This window comes from Panulirus ornatus, chromosome 2, assembly GCF_036320965.1.
Source record: "Panulirus ornatus isolate Po-2019 chromosome 2, ASM3632096v1, whole genome shotgun sequence".
Lineage (NCBI taxonomy): Eukaryota > Metazoa > Arthropoda > Malacostraca > Decapoda > Palinuridae > Panulirus > Panulirus ornatus.
The window spans coordinates 87,855,423-87,880,511 of NC_092225.1; the positions used below are offsets into that span (position 1 = coordinate 87,855,423).

At 43.1% G+C, this 25,089-nt stretch overlaps 2 protein-coding genes across 4 annotated transcripts in view; one reads left to right on the plus strand and one right to left on the minus strand.

Moving 5' to 3' along the window:
- The window catches only part of LOC139758017 (uncharacterized), a 335,410-nt gene extending 321,402 nt beyond the window's left edge, over positions 1-14,008 (minus strand). Inside the window, exon 1 of one of the 2 annotated variants that reach the window (XM_071679044.1) lies at positions 13,325-14,008. The gene's annotated coding sequence lies outside the window, so the exon portion shown is untranslated. Of the gene's footprint in view, positions 1-13,261 lie in introns of both variants that reach the window. The other variant, XM_071679027.1, reaches the window with a different exon arrangement.
- The window catches only part of LOC139758006 (NF-kappa-B inhibitor cactus-like), a 57,887-nt gene extending 37,081 nt beyond the window's left edge, over positions 1-20,806 (plus strand). The window contains exons 4-7 of one of the 2 annotated variants that reach the window (XM_071679006.1): positions 7,069-7,157; positions 10,255-10,386; positions 10,693-10,874; positions 18,340-20,806. In XM_071679006.1, the coding sequence (XP_071535107.1) occupies positions 7,069-7,157; positions 10,255-10,386; positions 10,693-10,845 (374 nt within the window). In that variant the 3' untranslated portion in view covers positions 10,846-10,874; positions 18,340-20,806. The remainder of the gene's footprint in view (positions 1-7,068; positions 7,158-10,254; positions 10,387-10,692; positions 10,875-18,339) is intronic. The other variant, XM_071678997.1, reaches the window with a different exon arrangement.
- Positions 20,807-25,089: the final 4,283 nt, after the last annotated feature.

Sequence of the window (25,089 nt, forward strand, 5' to 3'; positions counted from 1 at the left end):
CCCGTGTACTTGAACGCTGTTCTGCTACTTGCCAAGCAGACGACAGTTGGATTTCCTTGACTAGCCTCGTAGTGTGGGGACTCGGTGGCAACAGGTTAGGGACGATGTCGATCGACTCCCACACACACACCCACACACACACACACACACACACACACACACACCCACGCCCACACACACACACACACACACACACACACACACACACACACACACACACTTACACACACAAAACCTGTGGTGTCATCATCAGGAGGATGATAACACCACAGAACGCCATGAGTGTGGCTGAGTGACACCACCTGTACTACCTACCACATGCCCTGAGACACCCCCACCACCACTACCACCTTCCGCATGCCCTCCTGACCCCACCAGACTCGCCTCTCCCACAGTGTAACGCCAGGATGCTCGTCATATATCACTTATTAACAACACTGAATTATGATGTAAGAAATGGAGTTGAGAAGTGTGAGGAAGTATTCATGTTTTTGTTTTTGTTTTTTTCTTCCTAATGTCAGAGCTGGGGGACAATAGTGGGAAGGAGGAGATGCATGTCCTTGGCAGGGGAGGAGGCAGGGTGTGACCCTGTGGCAGGGGAGGAGGCAGGGTGTGACCCTGTGGCAAGGAAGGTGGCAGAGTATCAACCTGTGGCTGGGGAGAGGGAGGATGTGAGCCAGACTCCCTACCGTTGCCCTGCCACCACCCTACCGCCCTAGGTAGCCAAGCCTCTCCCTCCCTAACACTGTACAGTAGTGGCTCCCTCCCCACCCCCCAAAGCCATCCTCCACCCTCCATGACAATCATTCCCGCTGGTTCCATATCCTGACGTGCACGTCCACCACCCCATCAGGAACCTGGTACAAGGAAACGTGCCTGTAATACCCGTGGTGCTTCTTCCCGGTCTCTCGAGAGACAACGCACACACACCTTCCACACACCTTCCGGGTCTCTCGAGAGATAACACACACACACACACACCGTCCGGGTCTCTCTCGAGATAACCCTCATACACCGTCCGGGTCTCTCGAGAGATAACCCACACACACACCGTCCAGGCCTCTCGAGAGATAACCCTCATACACCGTCCGGGTCTCTCGAGAGATAACCCACACACACACCGTCCAGGCCTCTCGAGAGATAACCCTCATACACCGTCCGGGTCTCTCGAGAGATAATACACACACACACCTTCCTGATCTCTTGCGAGATAACCCTGATCGTCCGAGTCTCTCAAAAGATAACTCAAACTAGCAGTCCCGTTCATCTTATCACTCATGGACTAACTAATGGTTAGGCAGGATGTGAAGTAAGTACCCGACTTCGAATCCCGCGACTCACGCTGCCACTCTCACCCCTCCCCCTCCCCCGCAACCCTGTTGATAGTGAGGATGTTGTGGTTTGTGCTTCAGTGGGAAATGTTATCGTGGTGGAGATGTTATCGTGGTTTGTGTCTCTGGTGGTAGGGATGGTAACGTCTGGATGTCTCCTTCATTGGTAAGGTTAAGTTGGCTATACGCCTACCAACTCATACGATCTCACTGTTTAACCCATACACAGGCTGCTCTTCCCAGTGGTCTTGTGTTTACCACACACACACACACACACACACACACACACACACACACACACACACACGGGTTGGAATCCTGGGGTATGGCATTCGGCCCACACCCAACCCAAGTGTTTATCCTCACCTCGGGGTTGGCCGATAAATGGGTATTTGACTTAGGCTAGTGTGTGTGTGTGTGTGTGTGTGTGTGTGTGTGTGTGTGTGTGTGTACACACTGGAGTAAAGACACGGTACATATACAAGGTTAAGAGGCGGAGCAACGCCAGTATAAAACTCTCTCTCTCTCTCTCTCTCTCTCTCTCTCTCTCTCTCTCTCTCTCTCTCTCTGTCTCTCTCTCTCTCTCGGTAACACACAAATAGTAATAGTTATAACCTGCAGGTGTAGGTTAAGTCAGACACCTGTTCCCATAAAAGAAGCAGTATGAATGTGTGTGTGTGTGTGTGTGTGTGTGTGTGTGTGTGTGTGTGTGTGTGTGTGTGTGTGTGTGTGTGTGTGTATTACATGGGAGAGAGTATTACACTCATGTTGCTCTCAGTTGCTTGCGTATCTTTACCTGTTTGTGTAATAAAGACGAGTCTGGAATTAGATCCATGTGGGGCCCGGTGTGTGTGTGGGGGTGAGGGGGAGGCGGTGTTCTGTCTGTCTGTCTGTGCATATAAGAACGTAAAGTAGATCCTCATGCACACTATACTGTTCTCTCTCTCTCTCTCTCTCTCTCTCTCTCTCTCATATATATATATATATATATATATATATATATATATATAGATAGATAGATAGATAGATATATATATATATATATATATATATATATATATATATATATATATATATATATATATATATATATATATGAATGACAGATAGTGTATGAGATATACGATATACATTATTACATTCAGGTCACCACCAGGAACATGAGACGTGCAAACATGTTTTGCATTTATATTCCTGGAGGTGATATATATATATATATATATATATATATATATATATATATATATATATATATATATATATATATATATATATATATATATATATATAAAGCAATTATTCAGCAAGTTTGGTTCAGGGTTCAGGTTGTGGGAGGTCATACCTATAAAGACAGTGTATATTCAGTGGTGCGACATGGAGACCTGCGTGAGGCCAAGTCAACGCATCTCCCGCGTGATCCAGAGGTGTCCGTGCGTTTGTTTAGGGCTGGAATGCACCTCTGAGGTTGCTGGGGTGGGGCGTGGGGGTGTGTGCCTGGGGTTCGGGGTGCTGACCCTGGGGTACTGGCACTAGGAGGCAAGGGGGAGGGGAGGGGGGGAACTGTGGGAATCCCGCGGGGGGAGGAGGAGGAGGCATGCCCAGCGTGCCTGGTGGCACCGCGGCCCTGTCGAGTAAAATTGGCGTCGAGCGAGGCAGATATAGCCACGGGGCGGGGCGGGGGTCAGCCCTCCCCTGCCTGCCTGTAGTCAGCCCCACTAAATAAGGCGAGGGAGCCGCGGCTGGCTAGGCCCGCCTGCCCTGACTCACGCCCCAGGACCTCCATCTGCTCCTCCCCCACCATCCCCTCCATCCTCACTAGTAGCATGCCCGGTCGCCTCTGTCACGCTCGCCCGCGGGCGTCCCTGTCACGCTGACCCGCGGGCGTCCCTGTCACGCTCGCCCGCGGGCGTCCCTGTCACGCCTCAGCCTCCCTCATGTTGTTGTTGTTGGAGGCGGGGGGAGGAGGAATGCCTTCTGTAGCGCGGGATACACACACGTCTGTGCCACAAAGACACGCAACCATACGCGAGGAAAAAAAAATAATACAAACCCCCCCCCCCCACACACACACACGTATATAAACCCACATAATCACCCTAACCTTATTCGTTTTATCTGCAAAATATTGCAAGTATTTTCTTTTTTATTTTCCTTTTTTCCCCCACTTGAGGTGGGTGGAGGAAAACCCCGGGCGGCTGTTGTCTGCGGGAGTCGCACATTCCCGCGCCACCAAACAGCTGTACACCGAAATACCCGGGCAGTACATCCTCGCCCTCCAAAATTAACACTTGCCGCTCACTTATCTGATATTTATATAAAGGGAAGGTTATTTCCCCCCACACACACCCCATTGGGAAGACCGTGACGTGAGGGGCGTGGACCCCCCCCCCACCCCCTCAAGGGGTAAGTGACGGGGCGACGCGTCGAGGGGGCAGGGGGGGTGGGTTGGTTGGCTGGGGCATCTACCTCCCCACTGGGGACAGGTGAACCCGGGTTGGGACTCTGGGGAACTAACCCCTTCTGCCTCCCCGCTCCTGCAGGAGTCCCCCGGCACCGCGCCCTTCGTCGACAGTCTCAACACGCCCTCACGAGTCACTGCATCACTGCGGATTATAAACACGGGTTTTATTACACACAATTATTGTCGGGCCGGTGGCTCCCAGTCCCTCCCTGCCTGTGGAGGAGCATGGCTCTGGACAATACCCTGCCAGTAAACAAGCGACAGGAAAGACCTTAATAATATTAGATGGTGTTCCCCCCTCAGGCCACGGGGGAGGGTTGGGTGTAGCGCAGGGCTGTGCTGGTGGCCAGGAGAGGGCTAGAGGCTCCTTCAGGACCACCACCACCACGACCTCCTCGTCCTCCTCCTCTTCCTCCTCCTCCACTCACCGTCCTGGCTCCTGATGGTCACGCTGTTGTCACGTTGACAGAGCCTGACGGAGAGCCGCGCAGAAAACACTTACCACGTCGGGGAGGTAGGTGGAGGTGCACAAACACACACACACACACACACACACACACACACACACCCGAGGCGGGGTGTACAGGTGGTCGCTGGGAGGAAGGAGTCTTTTACGTCACTTCATGACGACTGGAGATCACACATGACCAGCCACTGCCCCCCCCCCCCCCCCCGCCACTCCATCCCCTAAACCCACCCTCGGCTTATCACTGCCACCTACCTCCCCGCCGTCCGCCAGGGCAGCTGCCGCTGGTGCCATCCTCCCAGCTCTCTCGTCGACCTTGAGAAGCATTACCAGGAGTGAGGGGTCAAGATGGCAGATAGGGAGCCACACACACACGCTGGGGGTGTATGGGTTGGGGGTGGTGAGGGGTAGAGGTCACGGGACCGTCACATCACCGAGGAAAGCTCAGTAAATACCTCCCGTCGTTATATTTACCGACCGGCGGTGTTATTTCTGGCACGTGGTGGCTGTGTCACGGGCGGCGGGCGCTCAGCGGGAAAACCCCTCGCGGAGGGTTGGCAACCCGCGCACGCAACGACGGCGGTCGCATAATTCGCGAACCGCAGCTTCTCACACGGCGATTGGGGCAGGGTCTGTGTGTGTGTGTGTGTGGGGACCTGGCCAAGAAAACCCAGGCAGGAGAAACGGCTGGAGAGGCGGCAGGAGCCCGCAGGGTAGGAAACAGGTAGCGACGTCCGAGCGTCGTGAATCACAGCTGGGTGGCACTTGGCAGACGTCCCTGCCGCAGCAGCAGCAAGCAGCGAACATGGCCATATATGCTCATGTACACAACGACGCCCGCCCGCCCGCCCGCCTCCCCTCCAGCATGTTTTGATCGCCACGAATTCTTCACACGCACCGACTCTCGTGTTTGCAGGTCTTCGTGCCGACAGACAAGATGATGGGTACTGTACACGGCTCTCTGCCTTCTATAACCAAAATTCGACCTTTTTTTTTTAAATGCTCCGATTAAGAATAAGAAAATATTTCATACTTTTCATATTGTGTGACTGTATGCCATAACATTTTTTTTTTTCATCACGTAAGCTGTAATATAAGTCTGGAGTTGAACCCTGAAAGCCCCCAGACGTAGGGTGACTTGTGGTACTCACTGGTCCACACACTTGCAAGGGGCACCGGTGCTCTGTGGGTCTTGCACGTCACCCTGGCCAGACAGTTGACGGTGACAGTTCGTGATCACCTCCAGCAGCTAAGCATCCAGAACGCACGTGCACACACACACACACACACACACACACACACACACACACACACACACACCGAGGTCATACCACCACAAGCTCTCGGGATTTCCAGCGAGAGTTCGTCTTCCTTCCCACACTGGGTTAATTATCTGGAACCTGGTAATTCCAGAAACCTTGGAAACCCCGTGCTCGACGGGCTCAAGCTGGTGGTCTCGGTCGCTGTGGCCTATAGCTAGCAGGGGGCCTCGCTGGCCATGGGTAAACCCTGGGTGGGGGAATAGCGGCCATGACCGAGTTTCGTCTGGGAAATGGGGCAAGTCTTTGGAAAGCGCCTTAGACACATCAGTGGTGAGGGCGGAGTGAAAGCTGTAGTGTGTGTGTGTGTGTGTGTCTACATCTTGTGAGGTTCGACAAGTGGGGTGTAGGACCCACCCATCAGTGGACACGTGGATGTCGTCAAGAAGGAATGGAAAGCTTTTAGGATGGTGATCAAATACTTCACCTCTCTCTCTCTCTCTCTCTCTCTCTCTCTGGAAGACAACTCCGTTAACCGGCCGTGGGTGGCGGAGGATAATACCGTTCTCCCAGGTTGCATAAGGCTCGGTTACTGCACCTTCCTGCTTCCTCGCGTCCCTGTCTGCTCGACCAGGGAACGCGTGCTTCCCCAGACTGATGCGGGGAGGGAGGAGGAGGAGGAGGAGGGTGTGGAGGGGGGTAGAGAGTGAGAGAGATATCTGATCGGGAGGAAGACTTTCACAGATGAAGGATCTTGATCCCCCAAGCCGTCTCCCCCTTCCTTGCGCTCCTCTACAATCGCTTGTACCTCTCACACGTCCTTTATCATTATTATTATTATTATTATTATATTATTATTATTATTATTATTTCCGTTTTCTGTTCCCGCACGTTCTTCCTCCTCTTCCTGGTTCAGTCTCTACTATGCTGTGATCTTCCGCCCCTTCGAAAGCCACTGGTCAGAAGTTCTAATGAAGTATCATGTAGAGGAAGTTCATTATTATCTATAAACACTTCAGCCTGCACATACTTCACTCACAAATTGATAAAGTAGAAGACACACAACTCGAAGATAGAAAAGTCAAGAGGCCAAGGGTATCACACGTAGATAATCAGACACTGGATGAAGAGGCGCTGTATATTACAGTCACTGTAATAACAGAGTAACGGTAACGGGTTATTTGACTGGGAATCATCACCCAACACACAGCTCAAACGGGACTAAGGTGGTAGGTTCTGCCGTCTAACATGTAGTCAAAATATAGTTTGGCTGCACATCATCACCTCCTGTCTTGTTCTTCCATCGTCCTCCTGCGAGAGCTGATCTCACCGCTACGGACGAAAGGGACCTTCCTGTTTGGGCATAACCCTCTGCCACTGAGTGTGTGTCTTCCTGGTGCAAAAGTCATTTTACAGTGTCTGGAACCACCTGGTAATCGAGAGATCTGTCAGTAATACAATGGTGTCAACTACTGCAGTAGCATTGCATACATACGCCTGTTTACAGTGGCAAGAAGTCCTAATGTCTTCGATTTTCTTTTGGTCTTGCAGGTCAGACTTGCATCCACGTGGCCGCCCAGGAAGGCCACAAGGAGATCCTTCAGCGCCTCACGTGGTACGGCGCCGACATCAACGCCAGAGTGAGTATCCTTAACACCACGTTATACCTCCCTGCCTGTCCGGTAGTCTTCTTGAATTTCTGTAGGTGTAATGGCGTCCATTCCTTATGCCGTAGGACATCTAGCTGTAGTCTACCCCGTCTCTCCTTGAAGGATCCTTGGTTGCGTATCATCCTCCGAGATCATTAGATAGAATGTCGTCGTCTGTAGAGAGAATTTTCAGGACACCGTCATCTACCGTAGGATCCTTGGCTACAGTTTCGTCATTCTCCACATGAAAATCTGTAGCTGATATTAGCGGATTAAAGTGCGAGAAAAGTAAACACACTTTAGTTTTTCTTTAGAGTAACACACTGTAGTTTATCATTTGAGTAAGGTGGGAATACAGAGGAATTCAAACGACAGACCACTTAATCCTTTCGAGGCTGTGTGAGATAGTGGATGATATGACATACTCAAAGATTAGTGTGGCAAAAGTTCGAAGGCATACCGATAATTTAGAAAGAGTGACCTTGAAGAAACTTTCAGTGCGCTGCTTGATTTACTGCCTAAACTTTCCTTCAGCATTCATTTGTTTACAACATCGCAGTATTTAACGCCAAGACACAGGATGACGATGCTTGCAGGTGTGTTTGCCCGTGTGCGCGGAACACGCAGTAAGAAGCTACAAGTTTGGATGTTTGTGGCGGTAGGCAAGACATTATAATAACAACTTTGGTGAACCCTAGGCTACACAGGACTGCCGTGATATCTCGGCTTTACCACGGCTCTCTAGTGTCGTGTTTGGTGGAATCAACCGTGCTCACCTGTCGGTTATCATTTGGAACGAATCGATTAAGAAACACTGGAAAAAATGTCAGCTCGGTTCGTGGAAGAAGAAAATTGATAACAGTTCCGCGACCCCCAACAGTAATGGGATTCCCGAGCTGACATCGATCTACCCTGGTTGGGACTACGCTTGGAAAGTTCCATTGTTGTGAAACTATTTCCTTCATGATACAGTTAATGACAGATGATTGATACAATACGTTATGGTCTCCAGTGCGGTTGATTCACCTCGCTGTCAGACTTAGCCGTGTGATAAAGAGATGATCATATTAACGCTAATCTATTATGATGGTAAATATTTACACATGTTTTGTGACCCCACACGAGACGAGGGTAGTCAAACTGGTACGCTGCTTAACTACGTATTATACCTTGAAATTTATCTAGACTACCAGCATGGCCTCCGCATCTCGTCAGTAACAAGTTACGAGATTTTCCAGCGTGTGTCTAAAACAGTGGTTCCCAATAATGGGGTTCGCCAAGCATTTTTCCTGGAGGTCGTGAAGACTTGACTCCTCCTCGGTTGTCAAAACAACACGTTCAGGTACCTCATGTAAGCAAGTTCTCCCACGGCAACGTATATTTTCAAGCGTTATGAAGCATGTGTTAAAGAGCCATGGTGTTACCCAGAACCTCTATTTAAATGTTCCTGCAACCAAAGATTGCGCTGCTTCCAGCAGCAGGAAAATGTAGACTCCTTTGGTGTGATATGCTCCAAGATGAGAATGTACTCGTCCTGATACACAGCCACGCTAAAGGTTACTTTTCACTCGCGGTGTAACCTCGGACAAGCAGAGTCCGGCAGCACCTTATTTTGCTCTAGTTGTTATATTTAGTTACCCTCGTTCCCTCACTTTTCCAATTTCTGGTTGTAATAAAATAAATCACAGAGAAGCTGTTTCATTGTTGGATGGGATCTTAAAAACCATAGAACAACCGAAATGGACTCTCTTATAGAGAAAAGGTTTAGCACCAATGTTGAATAGGTTAATTTAAAAAAAAAAAAAGTTGTCAATCGAAAATAATCATTTACTATCAAATGATTCGCTTGCTCATTTCATGGCATTCATATGGAGACAAATGTGATTCACTTCACTCGCATTTCAAGGGTTGTAGCGCTATCTACGTTGATCGGGCGGGAATGAGTATGAATGAGATGCTTGCTGCTGAGGAATGTAACGAAGCTGCAACCGTGATATAAAAAAAAAAAAAAGCATGAGGGAGAATCGGCGCGTTCAGTGGATAATGGTGACTAACACAATGTTAGGTAACGAGTGATGCAGTATTGCCAGCACCTTTCCCTCTCTTTTTTCAGGGATTATAATGTCCCACCGAGATGAAGCTCTAGGAATCGTACACTATCTTTAGTATGGTTTAAAAAAAAAAAGTGTCATTGTTGAATAAAAATGATACCCAGAGTTGTAGTATCATAGGATCGACAATATGTTCTCGAAGGTACTTTATGTATAAGACGGCGCACTGCAATATCTCGTTCTCACCAAAGAAATCTTTTAGTTTCATAAAATGATCGATTATTTCATATCATGACAGCCTTGGATCCTTTTATGAGCATCATTTGTTAAAACATCACAAAAAAAAAGTTAAGCCGACTTTAAATTTTTCTGACTAGGCTATCAGCTTTGTTAAGAATGTCAGCAGTTATGGGGCTGTTAGGCTTTGTTTAAGAATGTCAGCGATTTTAGGCTATCCAGCTGTGTTAAGAATGTCAGCAAACAAGAATAAAGAACGAGCTGGATTCTTGCAAAAGCTCAGTCAGGGTAACTGATCCTTGAACTTTCTCGGCTCACTTACTCGGGGTATTGAAGCATCCGTCTGAAGGGGAGGTTACTGGCATTAACCAAGGTCTATTTTTCTTTAACAGGTTTTACTTTCATATGATGTTTAACTTACCGGGTTAGCGACGGGAAGTGAGGCCGATTTCATTGATACTGTTACGTGGTTTTGTTTGATTGATATTTAGGTATGACGTTAGCTGGTCATTTCATTTGTTGGGCAAAAAACATTACGACGTCACCTGAAGTATTATGAATGCTTACTTTGTATGCCTTGGTGTACTGAACTAAATCTTTGTACCTTAAACATTAAATACCTTTAATATAAATATATATATACACACACACACACACACACACACACACATATATATATATATATATATACTTGATTGAAAAAAAAAAACTACAACTGCAGGTTATCATTACCAAATTCACTCTACAACAAACTTAGAAAGTAATGATGTCTGATTCAATTTTTTTTTTCATACCTGCAGGAAGGCAAGAGCGGACGGACAGCTTTGCACTACGCAGTGGAGGCCAGAGACCCCGGGCTTGTGGCCTTCCTTACGGAGTCATGTCGGGTCTCGCTCACAATGGAAACCTACGCCGGCCTCACGCCATATCAGGTCAGTCCCTAAGTCATGTCTCACATTTTTGAGCAGACATACAAGCAGACCCTGACCCCAATCATACATGCAAACACTCTTTCCTTACGTTTAAGCCATCAAAAGTTAACACCGCTTGCTGCAATAATTCGTCTCTTCCCTATACACCAACACCTTTTGCCAAAACCTCCGAAACACATTTACTGGAACATAAACACATACCAGCATCTCCAACTCGTGAAATAATGCTTGTTTTATTGATTGTTCAACTGTAATAACCATCCCGATTTGCCTCTCATATACATCCTCTCTCTCTCCACTCTACAGTTGGCCTTAGCGAACGGTGCAACGGGTCTGGCTAACTTGCTGTTGGAGCTGGGCGCGCCGAGCGAAGCCCTGCCAGCCTACCTCACCGCTGACGATGACCTCGGCTACGATGAGGTAAGCTGGCTCCTGCATCATCAGGTCTTGCTCCAATAGGTCATGCACCACCATCAGGTCATGCTCAAGTAAGTCATGCACCATCAGGTCTCATATATTCCTCCTCGTCACCCACCATCAATTCACAGTCCACATCATCACTTAGACTGGAGGGGACTCAGTGTATCGTACCGACACCGCCCAAGATTTGTCAACACGTTTAACTTCGCACTTTACCGTAGCCCTCTCTCAGAGACTACATTCCTCTCATGCTCTGGAGTGTTGTGTAAAAGTACTTATCATCTGATGTAACTATTAAAACAGTAGAGGGTGTGGCCTCAGAGTAGTCAATCCAGAATTGTTATCTGAAACGTTGGCATCAACAACACTCGTAAAAACCTAATGACGTCACGTTTTCGTAACGCTTATCCGAGTAATCCATCCCGGGTTTGTTGGAACCTTTATGAATGGCGGCCAATAAATTCAAGTCATTGGTTGATATCCTAGATTGGGGCCCCCAGCAACTAAAAATAGCGTATATGTTGGTGATATTAGCCGCCTTACAAGTTTTTGCAGGCCTTGGAGGCACATGCACTGAACGACCTTGTCTGCCTGCGACCAGAGAGGCCCTGAGATGCTCGACGTAGGTTGCAGTTAAGAGCGCTTTTGTCGGGGCAATAAGATGGTGGGGACTTTCCCGCCTCGCTGTTCTCATGTCTGTCTTCAGTCATATTCTTCTCGACGAGGACGCTGGGCAATTGCTGGATTATCATGATCTTTGAGATTCTAAGCAACAGCACATCTTTTGCAGTATTAGCTAAGCGGTATATTTGGGTGTGATGGGTGAGATACTAAGCTAAACAGAAAAGTCCTTTCCTGTGATATACTTTAGAATAAGCAAAATAAAGTTGTTCGAGCAATGCTTCACATGATACAACAACATAGTAGATCGTCATCTTTGATTTAAATGAGGAATCTTGAAAGGGGAAAATAATTTGTCCATCTGCCAATATTTTGATTACGTGCGGGCGGGCAGGAGTGATGTGAGAGGAACGGGTTAACGGCGCCAACAGCTGACATACACGCCGTTTAGTTAAGGACACGTGTACCAGTGCCGCCCTAACATAACTCCTAGATAAAATTTGGCGCTAGGTATTCTCTCCCATCACGTGTGACAGTTGTGTCTTGATTTAATATAATACTCCGTAAATTCTTGACCTCCGCCCTCCAGTTTTATACGTATTTACTCTTTAATAATTAACTTACAATAGACTTAAAATGGTCTTCATATAAGTAAAATGGTAAGTTTTCGATGTTTTAAAGACGTGCTACAAATTGTGGAATCACGTTCATAGCGTCTCGCGTGGCCTACCTGCCTTCAGCGTGGGAACCCACGTAGTACTTTTCTCACATCATACGTTAAGGGCGACCAGGTGCCAGTTATCGTTTTCCCCAACATGCCAGCAAGGGTGTCTGTCAGCAATAAATTTCATCGACTAAACATAACACAGCAACTCTATGTTATTGTTACTAGACGCTTCCTTGCCTAATCTAACACTGTAAAATTGGAATACGATTACGGTAAGACTGCTTCTGGGTGACTTGATTGATGTATAGGGTGAAAAAAGTATTTTTTTCCTTTGAGGCATATTGAAGATAGAAGGAATTCCTGAGGCATAATCACATAATACCCTCCAACAGCCAGGATTCGAACCCAAGACCTTTTGCGTGGTAGACGGGAACGCTAACCGCAAGGCTGTGATCGCCACTACTAGGGGCGATCATAGCCTTATTACGAATGAATCCAGATTTTCATATATTTTCTGAATTGCGTGTTTCGTGGATATTGAGTGCTGACGGGGGGGGGGGGGGAGAAGAACTGGGAAACCAAATTGGAGATGGAAGGATGAACATGACTTTGAACGATCGGGGCCTAAACATGTAGAAGGGTGAAACACTTGCACGAGATCATGTGAATAAATACGATTTGATGTACTGGGGTCGACTGGACTGGACTGAACCCGAACATGTGAAGCGTTTGGGTTAAAGTATGGAAAGGTCTGTGAGGCCAGTTTGTGCATGGGGAGCTGTGGTTTCGGTGCATTACACATGACAGCTAGAAAATGTATGTAAGCGGATACTGCCTTTCTTCGTCTGTTCCTTGCGCTCTCACTAACGAGAGAAACGGCGATTAAGAGTAAAGGGGTTAGGGGGATGGAGAAGACTTCGTCAACGCGTTTCTGTATTTGCAACGAACGTGTTCTTAGTGTGTCAGACACATAGAACAACAAAACTGCCATAATTACATACCCACATGACTAAGAAGCCCGCTAGTTCTTGATTCATCATTATACGAAAAAAAAACAAATACCCACATGACTAAGATGCCTGTTAGTTCTTGAGTCATCATTATACGAAAAAAGCTTACAGTTTAGTAAAGAAAATGTAATACTACCTTAGTACTAAAACATCTTACCGTCCATCAACACCATGCGCCGGGATGTAGAAGTCTCGTGAGTTATATTTCTAGCGTACTCACGTATTCCACGAAGCACTCGGCATCCATGGTCGCTAATTCCTCAATCCGGGCTAATACGAACTGGTTTATATTATCCACGTTATTTCCATGGTCACTGTAACGCACATTTCACTGTCAAGTAGAAATTTGTAGCTGGTAGCTCAAAGCCCTGCCTCCGTAACAGTCGTTTATTGCACCGCGACAACACACACCACCACCATAAACAAAACGGCCGTGAACTTGTGGAAGCAACAACGTGTCAGGAAATCAGGATCACCAGACGGCAAACCTCGAGATCGTTTGCTGTAATTTTCCAGCCTATTTATCTTTAATTTTATCGTCTTCTTTGGAAAAACTCAAGTCATACAAGCATATTTTTTGGTTAGTGAAAATTATGCAGTAGATGATAGGCTTTCTGTAGGGTCCAAGGAGTCAGTAAACTTTGTCATGAAAAACAAGCAGATCAACCCTGCTTTTTCCCGTCTTTCCTGTTGAGAAATGTTTTATGAATTACGTATGCTTCTGTGTTCTCAAAAATGCTTTCTTCCCTTCCATGAACTTTAAGCTTATTTTATTTTATCTTCTAATGATGGTTGTTGTTTAGTAATTACGTACATGAAGTTAAAACGCATTCGTTAACTGCCAGGTTTAACGTCGCTTTAAGAAGACTGGCTGAGTTGTTCATAGTCTGTATGTTTTTCTTCCAAGGCATTATGGTTATACAGGGATGGTTGAGCATTTGCTTCTGTAATTGACTTTCTGTAGTAGGGTAGATGGTACACTATTTCCTTCACCTAATGGAGGGATATACTAATCAATTTATGGTACCACCCCGCACATGACTCATGTGACGTTGCTGGAACTGTGCATGGTTATAGAGATTAATCATATATGTATTGTTTTCATTTTCTTATTGTTAGGTGTGTAGAATAATTAGAATGTCCTTTTAGGGAAACTATGTTTGCAGCTGGTGGAATTCACACACACACACACACACACACACACACACATAATATATATATATATATATATATATATATATATATATATATATATATATATATATATATATATATATATATATATATATATAAGACGCCTCATGCCTCAGATGTAACTTCCACACTGAAGATACCTATCACTTACTCAATTGTCATTTGATCACTATACAAAGGCACGCACACAACTCACTTTGAATAACCTGTGGTCCCTACCATTGGATGTGGCCAACTTCCTGAGTGCTGCGGGAGTCCGTAGAAGGAGATCTTAGTCAGGATGGTATGGTGTGCTTTGTTTCCACTTTACGGAGAGTGAGTTTTATCCTTGTGGGGGGCCCCTTCTCTGGATCCTTCTCTTCAATCATACCGCGTTTTTATCATCTTTATGCTGTCTGCAATAACTGCTTCCTTATTCAGTATATTCCAATCATCCACCATTCATACTATAGAAGTACATCTATTTCTAAAAAGTTTCTTGCTTAATTTCACACCTCGTCCTGTTGTTCTATTTCTTACTTCATTCGAAAGATTATTCTTTTTTTGCATCATCAGTTTGGTTTTAAAACGTATAATTTGCGATCAGATAAGATCATACTCTTCACTTCTCCATGGTGGTCATATTTAAGTATTGTAGCCTTCCCCTGTAACTCAACTCTCTCATTTCTGGTCTAATTTTTGTTGCCCTTCTCTATTAGTTCTTTCCTTCATTAGGTTCGCTGAAAGAACTTAAGAAGCATATTTCAGAGATTTATTCTTATGTCAGGCATGAACAGTGTGCTATTTCCTCATCTGTGAACGTGGATGCTTTTTTAATATGTACCCGGAGACTGTGCGTCTCATTAGGTATTCTCTTAAGGTGACACTCTGGCGACATGCTAGGTACGATTCTGTCATACAGATTATCGCAGCTTATTTCCTGCTACATAACTACAACTAATATATATATATATATATATATATATATATATATATATATATATATATATATATATATAGATAGATAGATAGATAGATAGATAGATAGATATAGATAGATAGATAGCTATAACACTAGTATTAGAAAGGTTCAGCGTTGCACTTCATCATCAGCGATATGAAATATATTCACTTATTTTGTTCCGTATTATCATGAAAGCTAGGAATATGGCTCACATGACACTGACGCGTTCGATACATCACACCTCGAATTCTTCCGTATTCAGAACTTTTCCCGGGCGATGTTACGGCACAGTACACGGAAAATGTCGATAGAGGTCTTAATCCACGATGTTCCTTTGTTGTGTTGCTTAGGTAGTGCGTGGCGTGACATAGTGTGGCACAGCATGGCGTTGGTTGGCATAGTGTGGCACAGCATGGCGGTGGCATACATTCCAGGCGACGGGCCACTGGCACGCTAGTGTCCTGGAATTCCCGGTAACAGTGGTGCCACTTGGGTGGATACCGTGTGTATTCGTCGTATCGAGGGAACAATCAGGCATTTCTCTCTTAAATCTATGAGAATTGAATTATGACCAAGATATATGTTCCCTTGCTGTATATTTTTGCTTGTTGTTGAAGATAAAACCCGGTTAACGTTGGTGATTTGTGAAACACGGCAACGTAGGCAGGACGGGTGCCAGCGTGTCTGGCCTGAGCGGCCACGTAGACATTCATTCCGGGGTGGGAATTCCTCCACAACAAAGAATATTGTGATGGAATCTACCCAGTTGCCCACACATGTAAAATACACAGAAAGAATTACTGTTGTCAGATTTACACAGGTGACCCTAATGACATTTTATAATACACCTGTAAACGTGTCGAATGGAATTTGCGCATATGGATCCACAGCGGGTATGTTTGAGGAATATATATATATATATATATATATATATATATATATATATATATATATATATATATATATATATATAAAACTACTGCCGGAGTCTAAAGAGCATTTGTCCTTGAGAAACTGATAAAACGTAAGAGCGCAACACTGGTGTGAAATTGATGGAATTAAATTCCAATAGGTGAATTTTCGTCTTCATTTGCCAGTGGCGCCAAGGATGAGACTGTGGACATGCCGGGTAGGGCGGTGGGTGAGTGGTTGGTTATTGTGGCACACGAGTGACCAAGGATATCAAGTTCAATGTTTTGGTACCTGTAAATTTGGCGATTATTGAATATGAATACTTAAGTTGTCGAAAGTTTACCATTGATTTTAAGTATTATTGTGTTGTAGCCACACCAAGCTAGTTTTTACCTGTGCTTCTCAGCAGTTGTTGAAAAGGATGACTGGCCTATCACTTAGGAAGTTAAGACTCACTGGAGTGAGAGGTTGTCGTGTAGTGAAGGATTACATCTGGCTGGATCGTAGAAATTACCGTAGAAACTAATTGTGATAATCTAATCAGTATTATTGCTCAGCATAAATACTTGTAACTATTAATCTCATAAGCCTGGAAATTTTGCATTTTACATTTTTGTTCATCATATTTTTACCTTTTCTCAAAACAATAGTATTTTAGTATTCTGCCACTGTAACTGGCAGATCTGGTTTGAATTTTTATGTACATAGGCAATGTGGAGGTTTTGTACCACTCCATTCCGGGACTATGTGAGCAAGATTCTAGATAAGTGTAGGTCCGGTTAGACATGTCGTAATACGACAGGGTAGTTAGATTATGCAGTGCCAGTAAGTTTAGGTACGGGTGAGTTATGATCATACATTAGTGGAAAAACCAAATGGCCTTTAGGACTAACTTGCGGTGGCGGGAATCCCTCATTAGCCATTGTACAATAGAATTGAGTATAATCACCTGTTCATGTTATTGATCAGTACTGTTGATTTTCAACTGCAATGACGTTGCATACGTGGTATGTAATGATAGAGAAAAGGGGATTGGGGATGGCAATTAAAATAGAATTATGGAGGACGTAGATCCACTTTGTGGGACGGGGTATTTAAATGGATGGAAGGGACAGATTGGAAGAGGTTTAAAGTGGGTTGGTCCCAGGCTTAGAAAACAGTAGTAAAAACACATGGATTATACACTGCAACAAGACTTGAGTGTTGGAATTACGACCTTGAAATGTTAATGTTCATAAATGCAAGTATGACAGACACAATGAAAACAAGTTTGACAATAACATGTTTGATCTGCTCATGGAAAAGTTGAGGGGTGTGCATGAAGAGAGTGGTGTACAGAGATTTGAGTTAAAAGAAATAAGATAAAAGCAGAAGAATTTAGGCATAAAAATATGAAATGTATCTGCCCAAAGTTAAAAGCTTGGAGAATTCAAGATAATACAAAGTGAGGATGAAGCTGCTCAGCATTGTGCGAATGTCTACTTGGATATTTAATGTTTTATTCATGACGCATTGTATGTGGTGAAAGCAAGATGGGAAGATAGTAGTGCGAGAGCAAGGTGGGATGATAGCAGTGTGAGAGCGAGATGGAATGATAGTACTGTGAGAGCAAGTTGGAATTATAATAGTGAGATGGGATGATAGTAGTGTCTTAGGATCGTAGTGAAACAGAGTGGAAACTGCTCCAATTTCTTTATGCTTATGACGCTATGGTACTTGTTAAATGAACGATTGGGATAGAATAGAGGCTCATTTCTATTTCTATTAAGAATTTGGAGTAGGATGCCAAAAGTGATTGTCAGTAAGACTAAAGTTTTTGAAAGGGATAGATGAGAACTTACTTGAGTGCATGGGAATACGGTGGAGAACAAAGAGAGGTAAAGTTTCTAAAGAAAAGGATGAGGGGGACTGCAAGAAAAGTATTGGGAAAGAAGGAATAAATAAAAGATCTGGATGAAGGGATGAAGAGCTTAGGATGAAGCAAAAAAATTGATTCTGATCAAGGAAGCAGCAGAAATTTGTATAAAGTAATAAGGAAAAGGTGTAAGGAAGATTTCTCATGTACATTACATTCTCATATCCATCATCATGAGTAGTAAAATGATTGACATAAATGATATGTCACTGCTACTTGTAGAGCAGTGGAAAGTTATGTTTAGTTTTTGACAGAGGTTCTTTTGTTGCAGGTCACTGGGACAACAGAGAGCACTAATGGATGGAGCGCTGTGGATGACCTCAGGATTAGTGGCGTGCCTGTACCCATGGCTATGCCTGTACCTGTCACTGATGGCAATCCCTTCAATGCTGACCTTTACGTCTAATGCTTACCTGGGACCTGAGAATGGCTGCAAACTTTTGAATCAAGACATGATCAAAGATGCCTGTACAAGGCCGTACTGTTGACTTCATGTTGAATTTCACATTGCTTTTTCCAGAGGAAGGAAAAGCCCATGGAATGGTGCCTTTACTCCTCTGGCAGTGCATTTAGCCACAGGGGACAGTGCCAGTGAATGACAGTATGGGGCTCGGTGTAGTCAAAGGTGGTGCCTTGGACTTACCTGTATATGCGTTCCAGTGAAGAAGCTAATTTCTGAGCATTGATGGACATTTCAGACCCCATGTGGTGTGCAGTGCATTGTGCTCAGATTACGTGAGGCATGGTATGACGAGAAACAGGAGACTCGGTGAAACATACGAAAAGCAGAGTGAGAAGTTGCACCGATTAGTTTTTCACATATAGGCTACCTTGAAAGATTTCTGTAACAAGACTGAAAATGTTGATGATGAAGTATTTTATCCTTGCTATGAAAGATTAGTGCATCATTCAAGTTTACTTCTTTCATAAAGAATGTGTGTATGATTGTCTATCTGTGATCTCAATGGGGTTAGCATGGAGAAGAAAAAGTGGGACGTGGGAAAATTAAATCTGTTTTAAGGCAGTTTTCAAGCCCTGCATACCTCATTGCCTTTAGGGAAAACCAATGTGGTATCACTTTAAAACAGCTATATTGGCAGATGTCATTCTTGTACTTTGATGACTGCTTGGAAACTATTTTAGGCAGTGCTCTTTGAACTCTAATACACTTTTATGAGACTGAATTCCTGTTCAGCTAGATAACTGCTGTAGTTGTAAAACTGTTTAGATTTTCCATACACTGTGAAGACTCCCTGTACCAGGCAGAGTCAGAGTACTTTGTAAGAGAAGGATGTTTAGATGGATCATATGAGTAAATACTATCATGGAAAGTTATTACTGGCTGCCATTTAGAAGAGGCACAGTACTTTCAGTTGTGAGGATATACTGCATTGGCTGCTAGCTTAATGGTGAATTAGAATGCATTGTAATATTCAGCACTTATTCATATTTAATATGTGCCATAAAGTTGGCACATTGTACAGGTAAAATGTTTCCCTCTCTAGTAAGATGAGTGTTGGTACAGTAGTTTCCTACATCATTTTAGAGATGATGTAATTGATTTTTCTTTTTCACAGGAGTAATGTTTATGTAATGACAGAAAACTATTATCAAAACTTTTTAAGCTGTTTTGTATTAAACTTGTGGTACTGATCAGTCATAGTTATTCAGAAAACAACTTTTCATTAACTAGTTTTATCCATGGTGAACTACAATGCATCTCTGCCTAGCACAGGACTGTTGACAATTTGTGATAAGATATATTGGTGTGGCATTAACTAAAAAGACTGCCAGTTTTTGGTGTATATATCATTCTTTCATATCATTATTATAATACTGGAAATTGGATGGTTGTAGAGTAGAGTGCACTGCCTTTCTACTTCCAGACACTGACCTGTATTATGTCAAGGTTGTCAGTGCTAGATAGTTAGTACCCAGTGTCAGTTGTCGTACTCATAACAATCAACATTATAAAGTCTACATGCTTGAAGAATTCTTGGCGTAAAACAAGGATGCTTGGGTTAGTCTAGTATAACAAAAAGATATGACGAAGGCAAAAGAGTTGGCACATTATCTTATAGTTTAATAGTTCTATTTTTGCCATCAGAGTAAATATATATGGTTAAGATATAGCCACAAAACTGCTGTGGTGTTTACATCCTCACATCTCGCTGCTTAAACTTATCTTGGTGCCCAGCTGAACACAAGATTGTGGCTTAGAGAGTATACTTTTGTCTTCATTTTCTCATAGGTTGGGTATCCATAAGTATTGTGACATTTCACTACTGCTATGGTATCCTGTATGTGCGCCCAGAGCTGTGGTCACTTCCACCTGAATGTTTCCTGTGTTCGTTTGTGTTGTTCCTCTAAATGATAAAACCAGTTGCTGCTGCATTGTTGGTGAATGGAACAGTTTTTGCAGCTAGTGACAACTTTTACTGATGCTACTGGTATGAGTAACTGATGGTTGCTGCTAGTGGTGTGAATAAGATAGTTTGCTACAAGTAAAGTTAATCATGATAGCTGCTGCAAGTAGGTGAAAGCAGGATGGTTGTTACAGGAAGTGGCAGCCATTTGATAATTAATGCATGTACTGTTGTAGGATAACATGAAGTTTGCATCAGTTATATTCCTTATTCCTCTTTTAACTTCTTATGTTGTTCTGTAAATATCTGCTGTATATATTGTACAATTGTCATGTCTTAATTTTTGTTAGTGTAATAAAATTTATTTATTTATACTTGCTTTCTTTAATGAAATCACCTAAAAAACTTGAAGAAATTCAAAATTTTCATAATTGTTTTGTGATTTTATATTGGTGTTTCAAGAAATTTTTAGCAAAGAGATTATGAGAAAACTCCTTAATATTAAAATTCAGGTAATTGTTTACTGTAATTGTACTACTTTACACTAAGATTTATCATAGCTTAAATTTCAACAAAATTTTCTTAGTCTGGAAAAAACCATAACACCAGTCATAAGTTTAGTTGGATCCTTGAAGCTTTCAGGCAAAATTCATCAATATAGCACAATTAGCTTACTCTGTATCAGAAAATTCGTAAAATTAAACTTTTCTAGAATTCACAATAAAAATTTGGATAAGTCCTTGATTGATTCCACAGGATGGCAACACATCTAAGATTCAGCATTAAAAGAAATTAAAAAAGTACAGTTAAAAAATTAATATTCATTCTGCATTGATGTCAATATATATATGAAGAAAATGTTGCAAGGAAAGTAAACAATTACATGTCAATATTAATATTCAACTGTGTCAACTCATGAAGTCACTGAAAAATCTTGGAGTACTTAGACTACGGTGGTGTAGAAGCACAATGGCCCTCAGCTGAAAGTGTCTGACTGAACTGGGTTGCTCTTAGCATTTGAGTAACCTTATGTATATGGAAAAAAATAAAAAGAAAGTATCTGAAGTAGGTAACTTTTGCAAGTGAAATTATACATTTTTTTCTTTATGAATTTGAAAATACTTTTTCTTTATGATAAATTGAGACAGAGCAGGTAAATAAATGCCATAATCATAGCCAACTTTTATGCAGGTGTATCAGAAGGGGAAATTGCCCCCACCCCTTGAGATATACAGTATAGAAAAAAATAAGATAATGATGAATTATAGATTCTAACAACTATATTAACTCCATTAAAAGTACCTCTTAAGAAAAAGGACCAATGAAACAACCATGCCTGTTTCACTACCTTCCTAGAACAGATATAAATACCAAGAGGGACAGCTGATAGGATGCCTGATTATTACCTGGAGGAGGCAAAGGTCAAGATCTGTAAAGGTTTTGGGAAAAAGAAATGAGAGAAGTTCATGAAAGAAATAGAGCATGAAAAAGAAACTTGTGTGACAAAACTTTTGGAAAGCTTGGAAGGTTATTGCTCTCCTAATTCTACAGATTTTACATCTTTGACTGTCTCAACTCCTGCCCTGAGACTGTGGTATCTCGTCCGCAAGCCGAGATCCTCCACTTAGAGGATGCGAATGTTCACCATACGAAATGGTTGAATTCCTCTCATATGGTTGGTGTAAGGATTGAAGCCCTCATGTTTTCCATTCTCATCGACTTGCAGCAAAATATCTCCCACCCTACCCAAATTCCTGACTGCTGTGACAACTCTCCAAATGTTCTGAATTTGTTTTTCACCTCAAGTCCATCCTCCTGTAACTACACAATCTTGCCCCCAATTGGTCCATCTGATCACACTCTCAAATATGTTTGTTTGAACAGCACCTCCCCCTCCAGCAGCCCCTTCTAATCATAAATACTGTCACCTCAACAAAGCAGATTGAATTAATTTAAATTCTTTTCTGGCTTGGGTAAATTACTGTCTCTTAGGTAGTGATTGTTCTCTCTCCAAAAAGCACATAGTAGAGGTAACTCTTGCAGGAATGGAAGTATTTATCCCCTCTTCCTCTACAATGACCTCTTCTTTCAATCCATTATTCAATGTTCCTGTTCTGAGGCCATTCAGGCAAGGGATCAGGATATCATGCTTACCTGTTCTGAGGACATTCAGGCAAAGGATTGGGATATCATACTTGGAAAAACTCTCCATCTGACTCCCAGTCAGCTATTATCACTGCCTGTAATCACTGCAAGTATGTCATCCGTGAGACAAAGCCTTCCTTAATTCAAAGGAAGTGTAATATCCTTTCCTGTCAATCATTCACAGGTCTTTCTGGTCTTTAGCCAAGGGTACCACAAACAGCATCTGTCACTCTAACTTTCCCTTGCTTGTCTGTTCTGACAATACTATAGCTGTCTCTCCCATAAAGAAAGCAACTCTGTCTAGATGAATATATCATTCCTTCATCCCCTGACACTCCTCTTACCAACCTTTTTTCTGTGTCCAAAAAGTGCTCCTCTGTGAACACACACATTATCATCCTGTTGGCATCCGTCCTCATGTACTGAAGGAGTGCACCTCTGAACTTGCATCTGTGCTTGCTCATCTGTTCTGGTTCTGTTTAATAGTCAAAACTTTTCCTTCCTCTTCGAAGCAGCGGATGACCGCTCTGACCCCTCTATCTATTGTCCTATTGCTTTGACATCAACCATTTCCAAAGTCTTTGAATCCCTCCCCAACTCCTATAGCCTTAGACACCTTAAATCTCATAACCTTCTCTCTGATCACCAGTATGGTTTCCATTGGACAAAATTCACTGGTGGTTTCTGTCTTATTGATGTCTGGTCATCATCCCTGTTAGATTTTGAAGAGTCTTTCGTAGTTGCCTTTGACTTATCCAAAGCTTTTGACAGGGTGTTGCATCAGGGTCCCATTTTTTGGCTTCCATACCTCACTTTATTCCTCTCTGTGGTTGTTAATGGGTCAGACTCTCTCATCTTCTCCATCAACAGTGGTGTCTCAAGGTTCTGTCCTGTCCCATACTTTTTCTCCTTTTTATCAGTGATTTCCTCTCTTCCACAAAAATAACTGAGTGCACTCTTACGCTAATGACCTGACACTGCATTCATCCTCATCCTTCATTTCTACTTCTCTCACTCGATCCACATCTCATCTCGATGCAACTTTCTCAATAAACTCAGATTTGGGCAGGATATCTCAGTGGGGTGCACAAAATCTTGTTAAGTTTGATGCCTCCAAGACCCAGTTTCTACCCATCTCTATCGAAAACAACTTATAACACTCATATCCCTTTTGACAATTTTTTAATTCCACCTCTTGGTTCAATGGACATACTTGGCATTACTGTACTATCTACTCTTTCTTGGAAACCCCACATAATGGAACTAACTAAGTCTGCCTCTAAGAAACTGAGAGTCCTGTTTAAATGTTAAAATTTCTTTTCTGCTGAACAGTTGCTCTGTTTATATAAGGGATTGCTTCGTCTTCATATGGAATAATGCTCTCACATCTGGGATGGTCCTAGCTTTACATCTTTACTTGACAGAGTTGACTCGAAAGCTCTCCCAGGCTTACTTCAGACCAGCTTCCCCTATGCTGCAATGTTGGTACCATCACTTTTGCCCTTCTACAGATATCATTCTGCTTTTTGCTCCTGAGAGCTTGCATGTTGTGTGTCCCTTCAACTAGATAGACCACATGATACTCAGCAAGCTGCTGCATCACATGATTACTGTGTGGTCATTTGCAACTTAAGGGTGGGCCATTTTGATAACTATTTCTTTCCCTGTATCTTGAAGCTCTGGAACTCTCTACCTTCTCATGTCTTTCCCAATAACGAAGACTTGGCACATTTTAAAAGACAAGTTTTACACTGCCTCAAAATTTGTAAATAATTCTTATTTCTCTTCTTTCCCCTTCATAATCCTCACTATATTTCAATTAAGGCACGGCCTTGGTGTGGACTTTTGTCCTTGCCCGGAGCTTCCAATGTACTCTTAAATTCACATGGAGCTCACCAAAATCTGCAAATAGGCTTTTCACCTTTAAAGGATCTGAATGCTCTTAGGCATATAATAATACAAAGATTATGGATAACATGAACCATTTTCACCGTCATCATTTGTCCATGAATATATGTTGAAACCATAAGCCTGTTTCAGTCTATGTAAAACATCATACAACATCAGCATGGTTTTCCTGTCCATTCTCATGAAATAGACAGTATCTTAAAAATATTTTGCGATTTTTTCTCAATTTTCAACACAAGTAGCCCAAGAAAATCTGTCAAAAATAATGAAAAAAATTTTTGCCTCCACTACATATGGAACTGCTGATCTTTTGGTTTATCTTGTAAAATGCACTGCTCTAGTCTTTTGTTCAGAAAACTAAAACCAGAGTTATCCACCTAATAAGTAATCTTATCAACAGCAGCTTGCAACTGACAGCAACTTCAGGTGTAAAAACAGTAGCAAAGTCACCAACAAAGAGGAATAATACCCCCTGGAATAGAGTCTAAAACAATATCAATGGCAGCTGTGAAGCCCTGCTGAATAACTTTCCAAGTATTCACTACCAACACTTGATTTTCTTTCAAAATCTATTGAATAATCTTTATTAGTCTGCCTTGAAG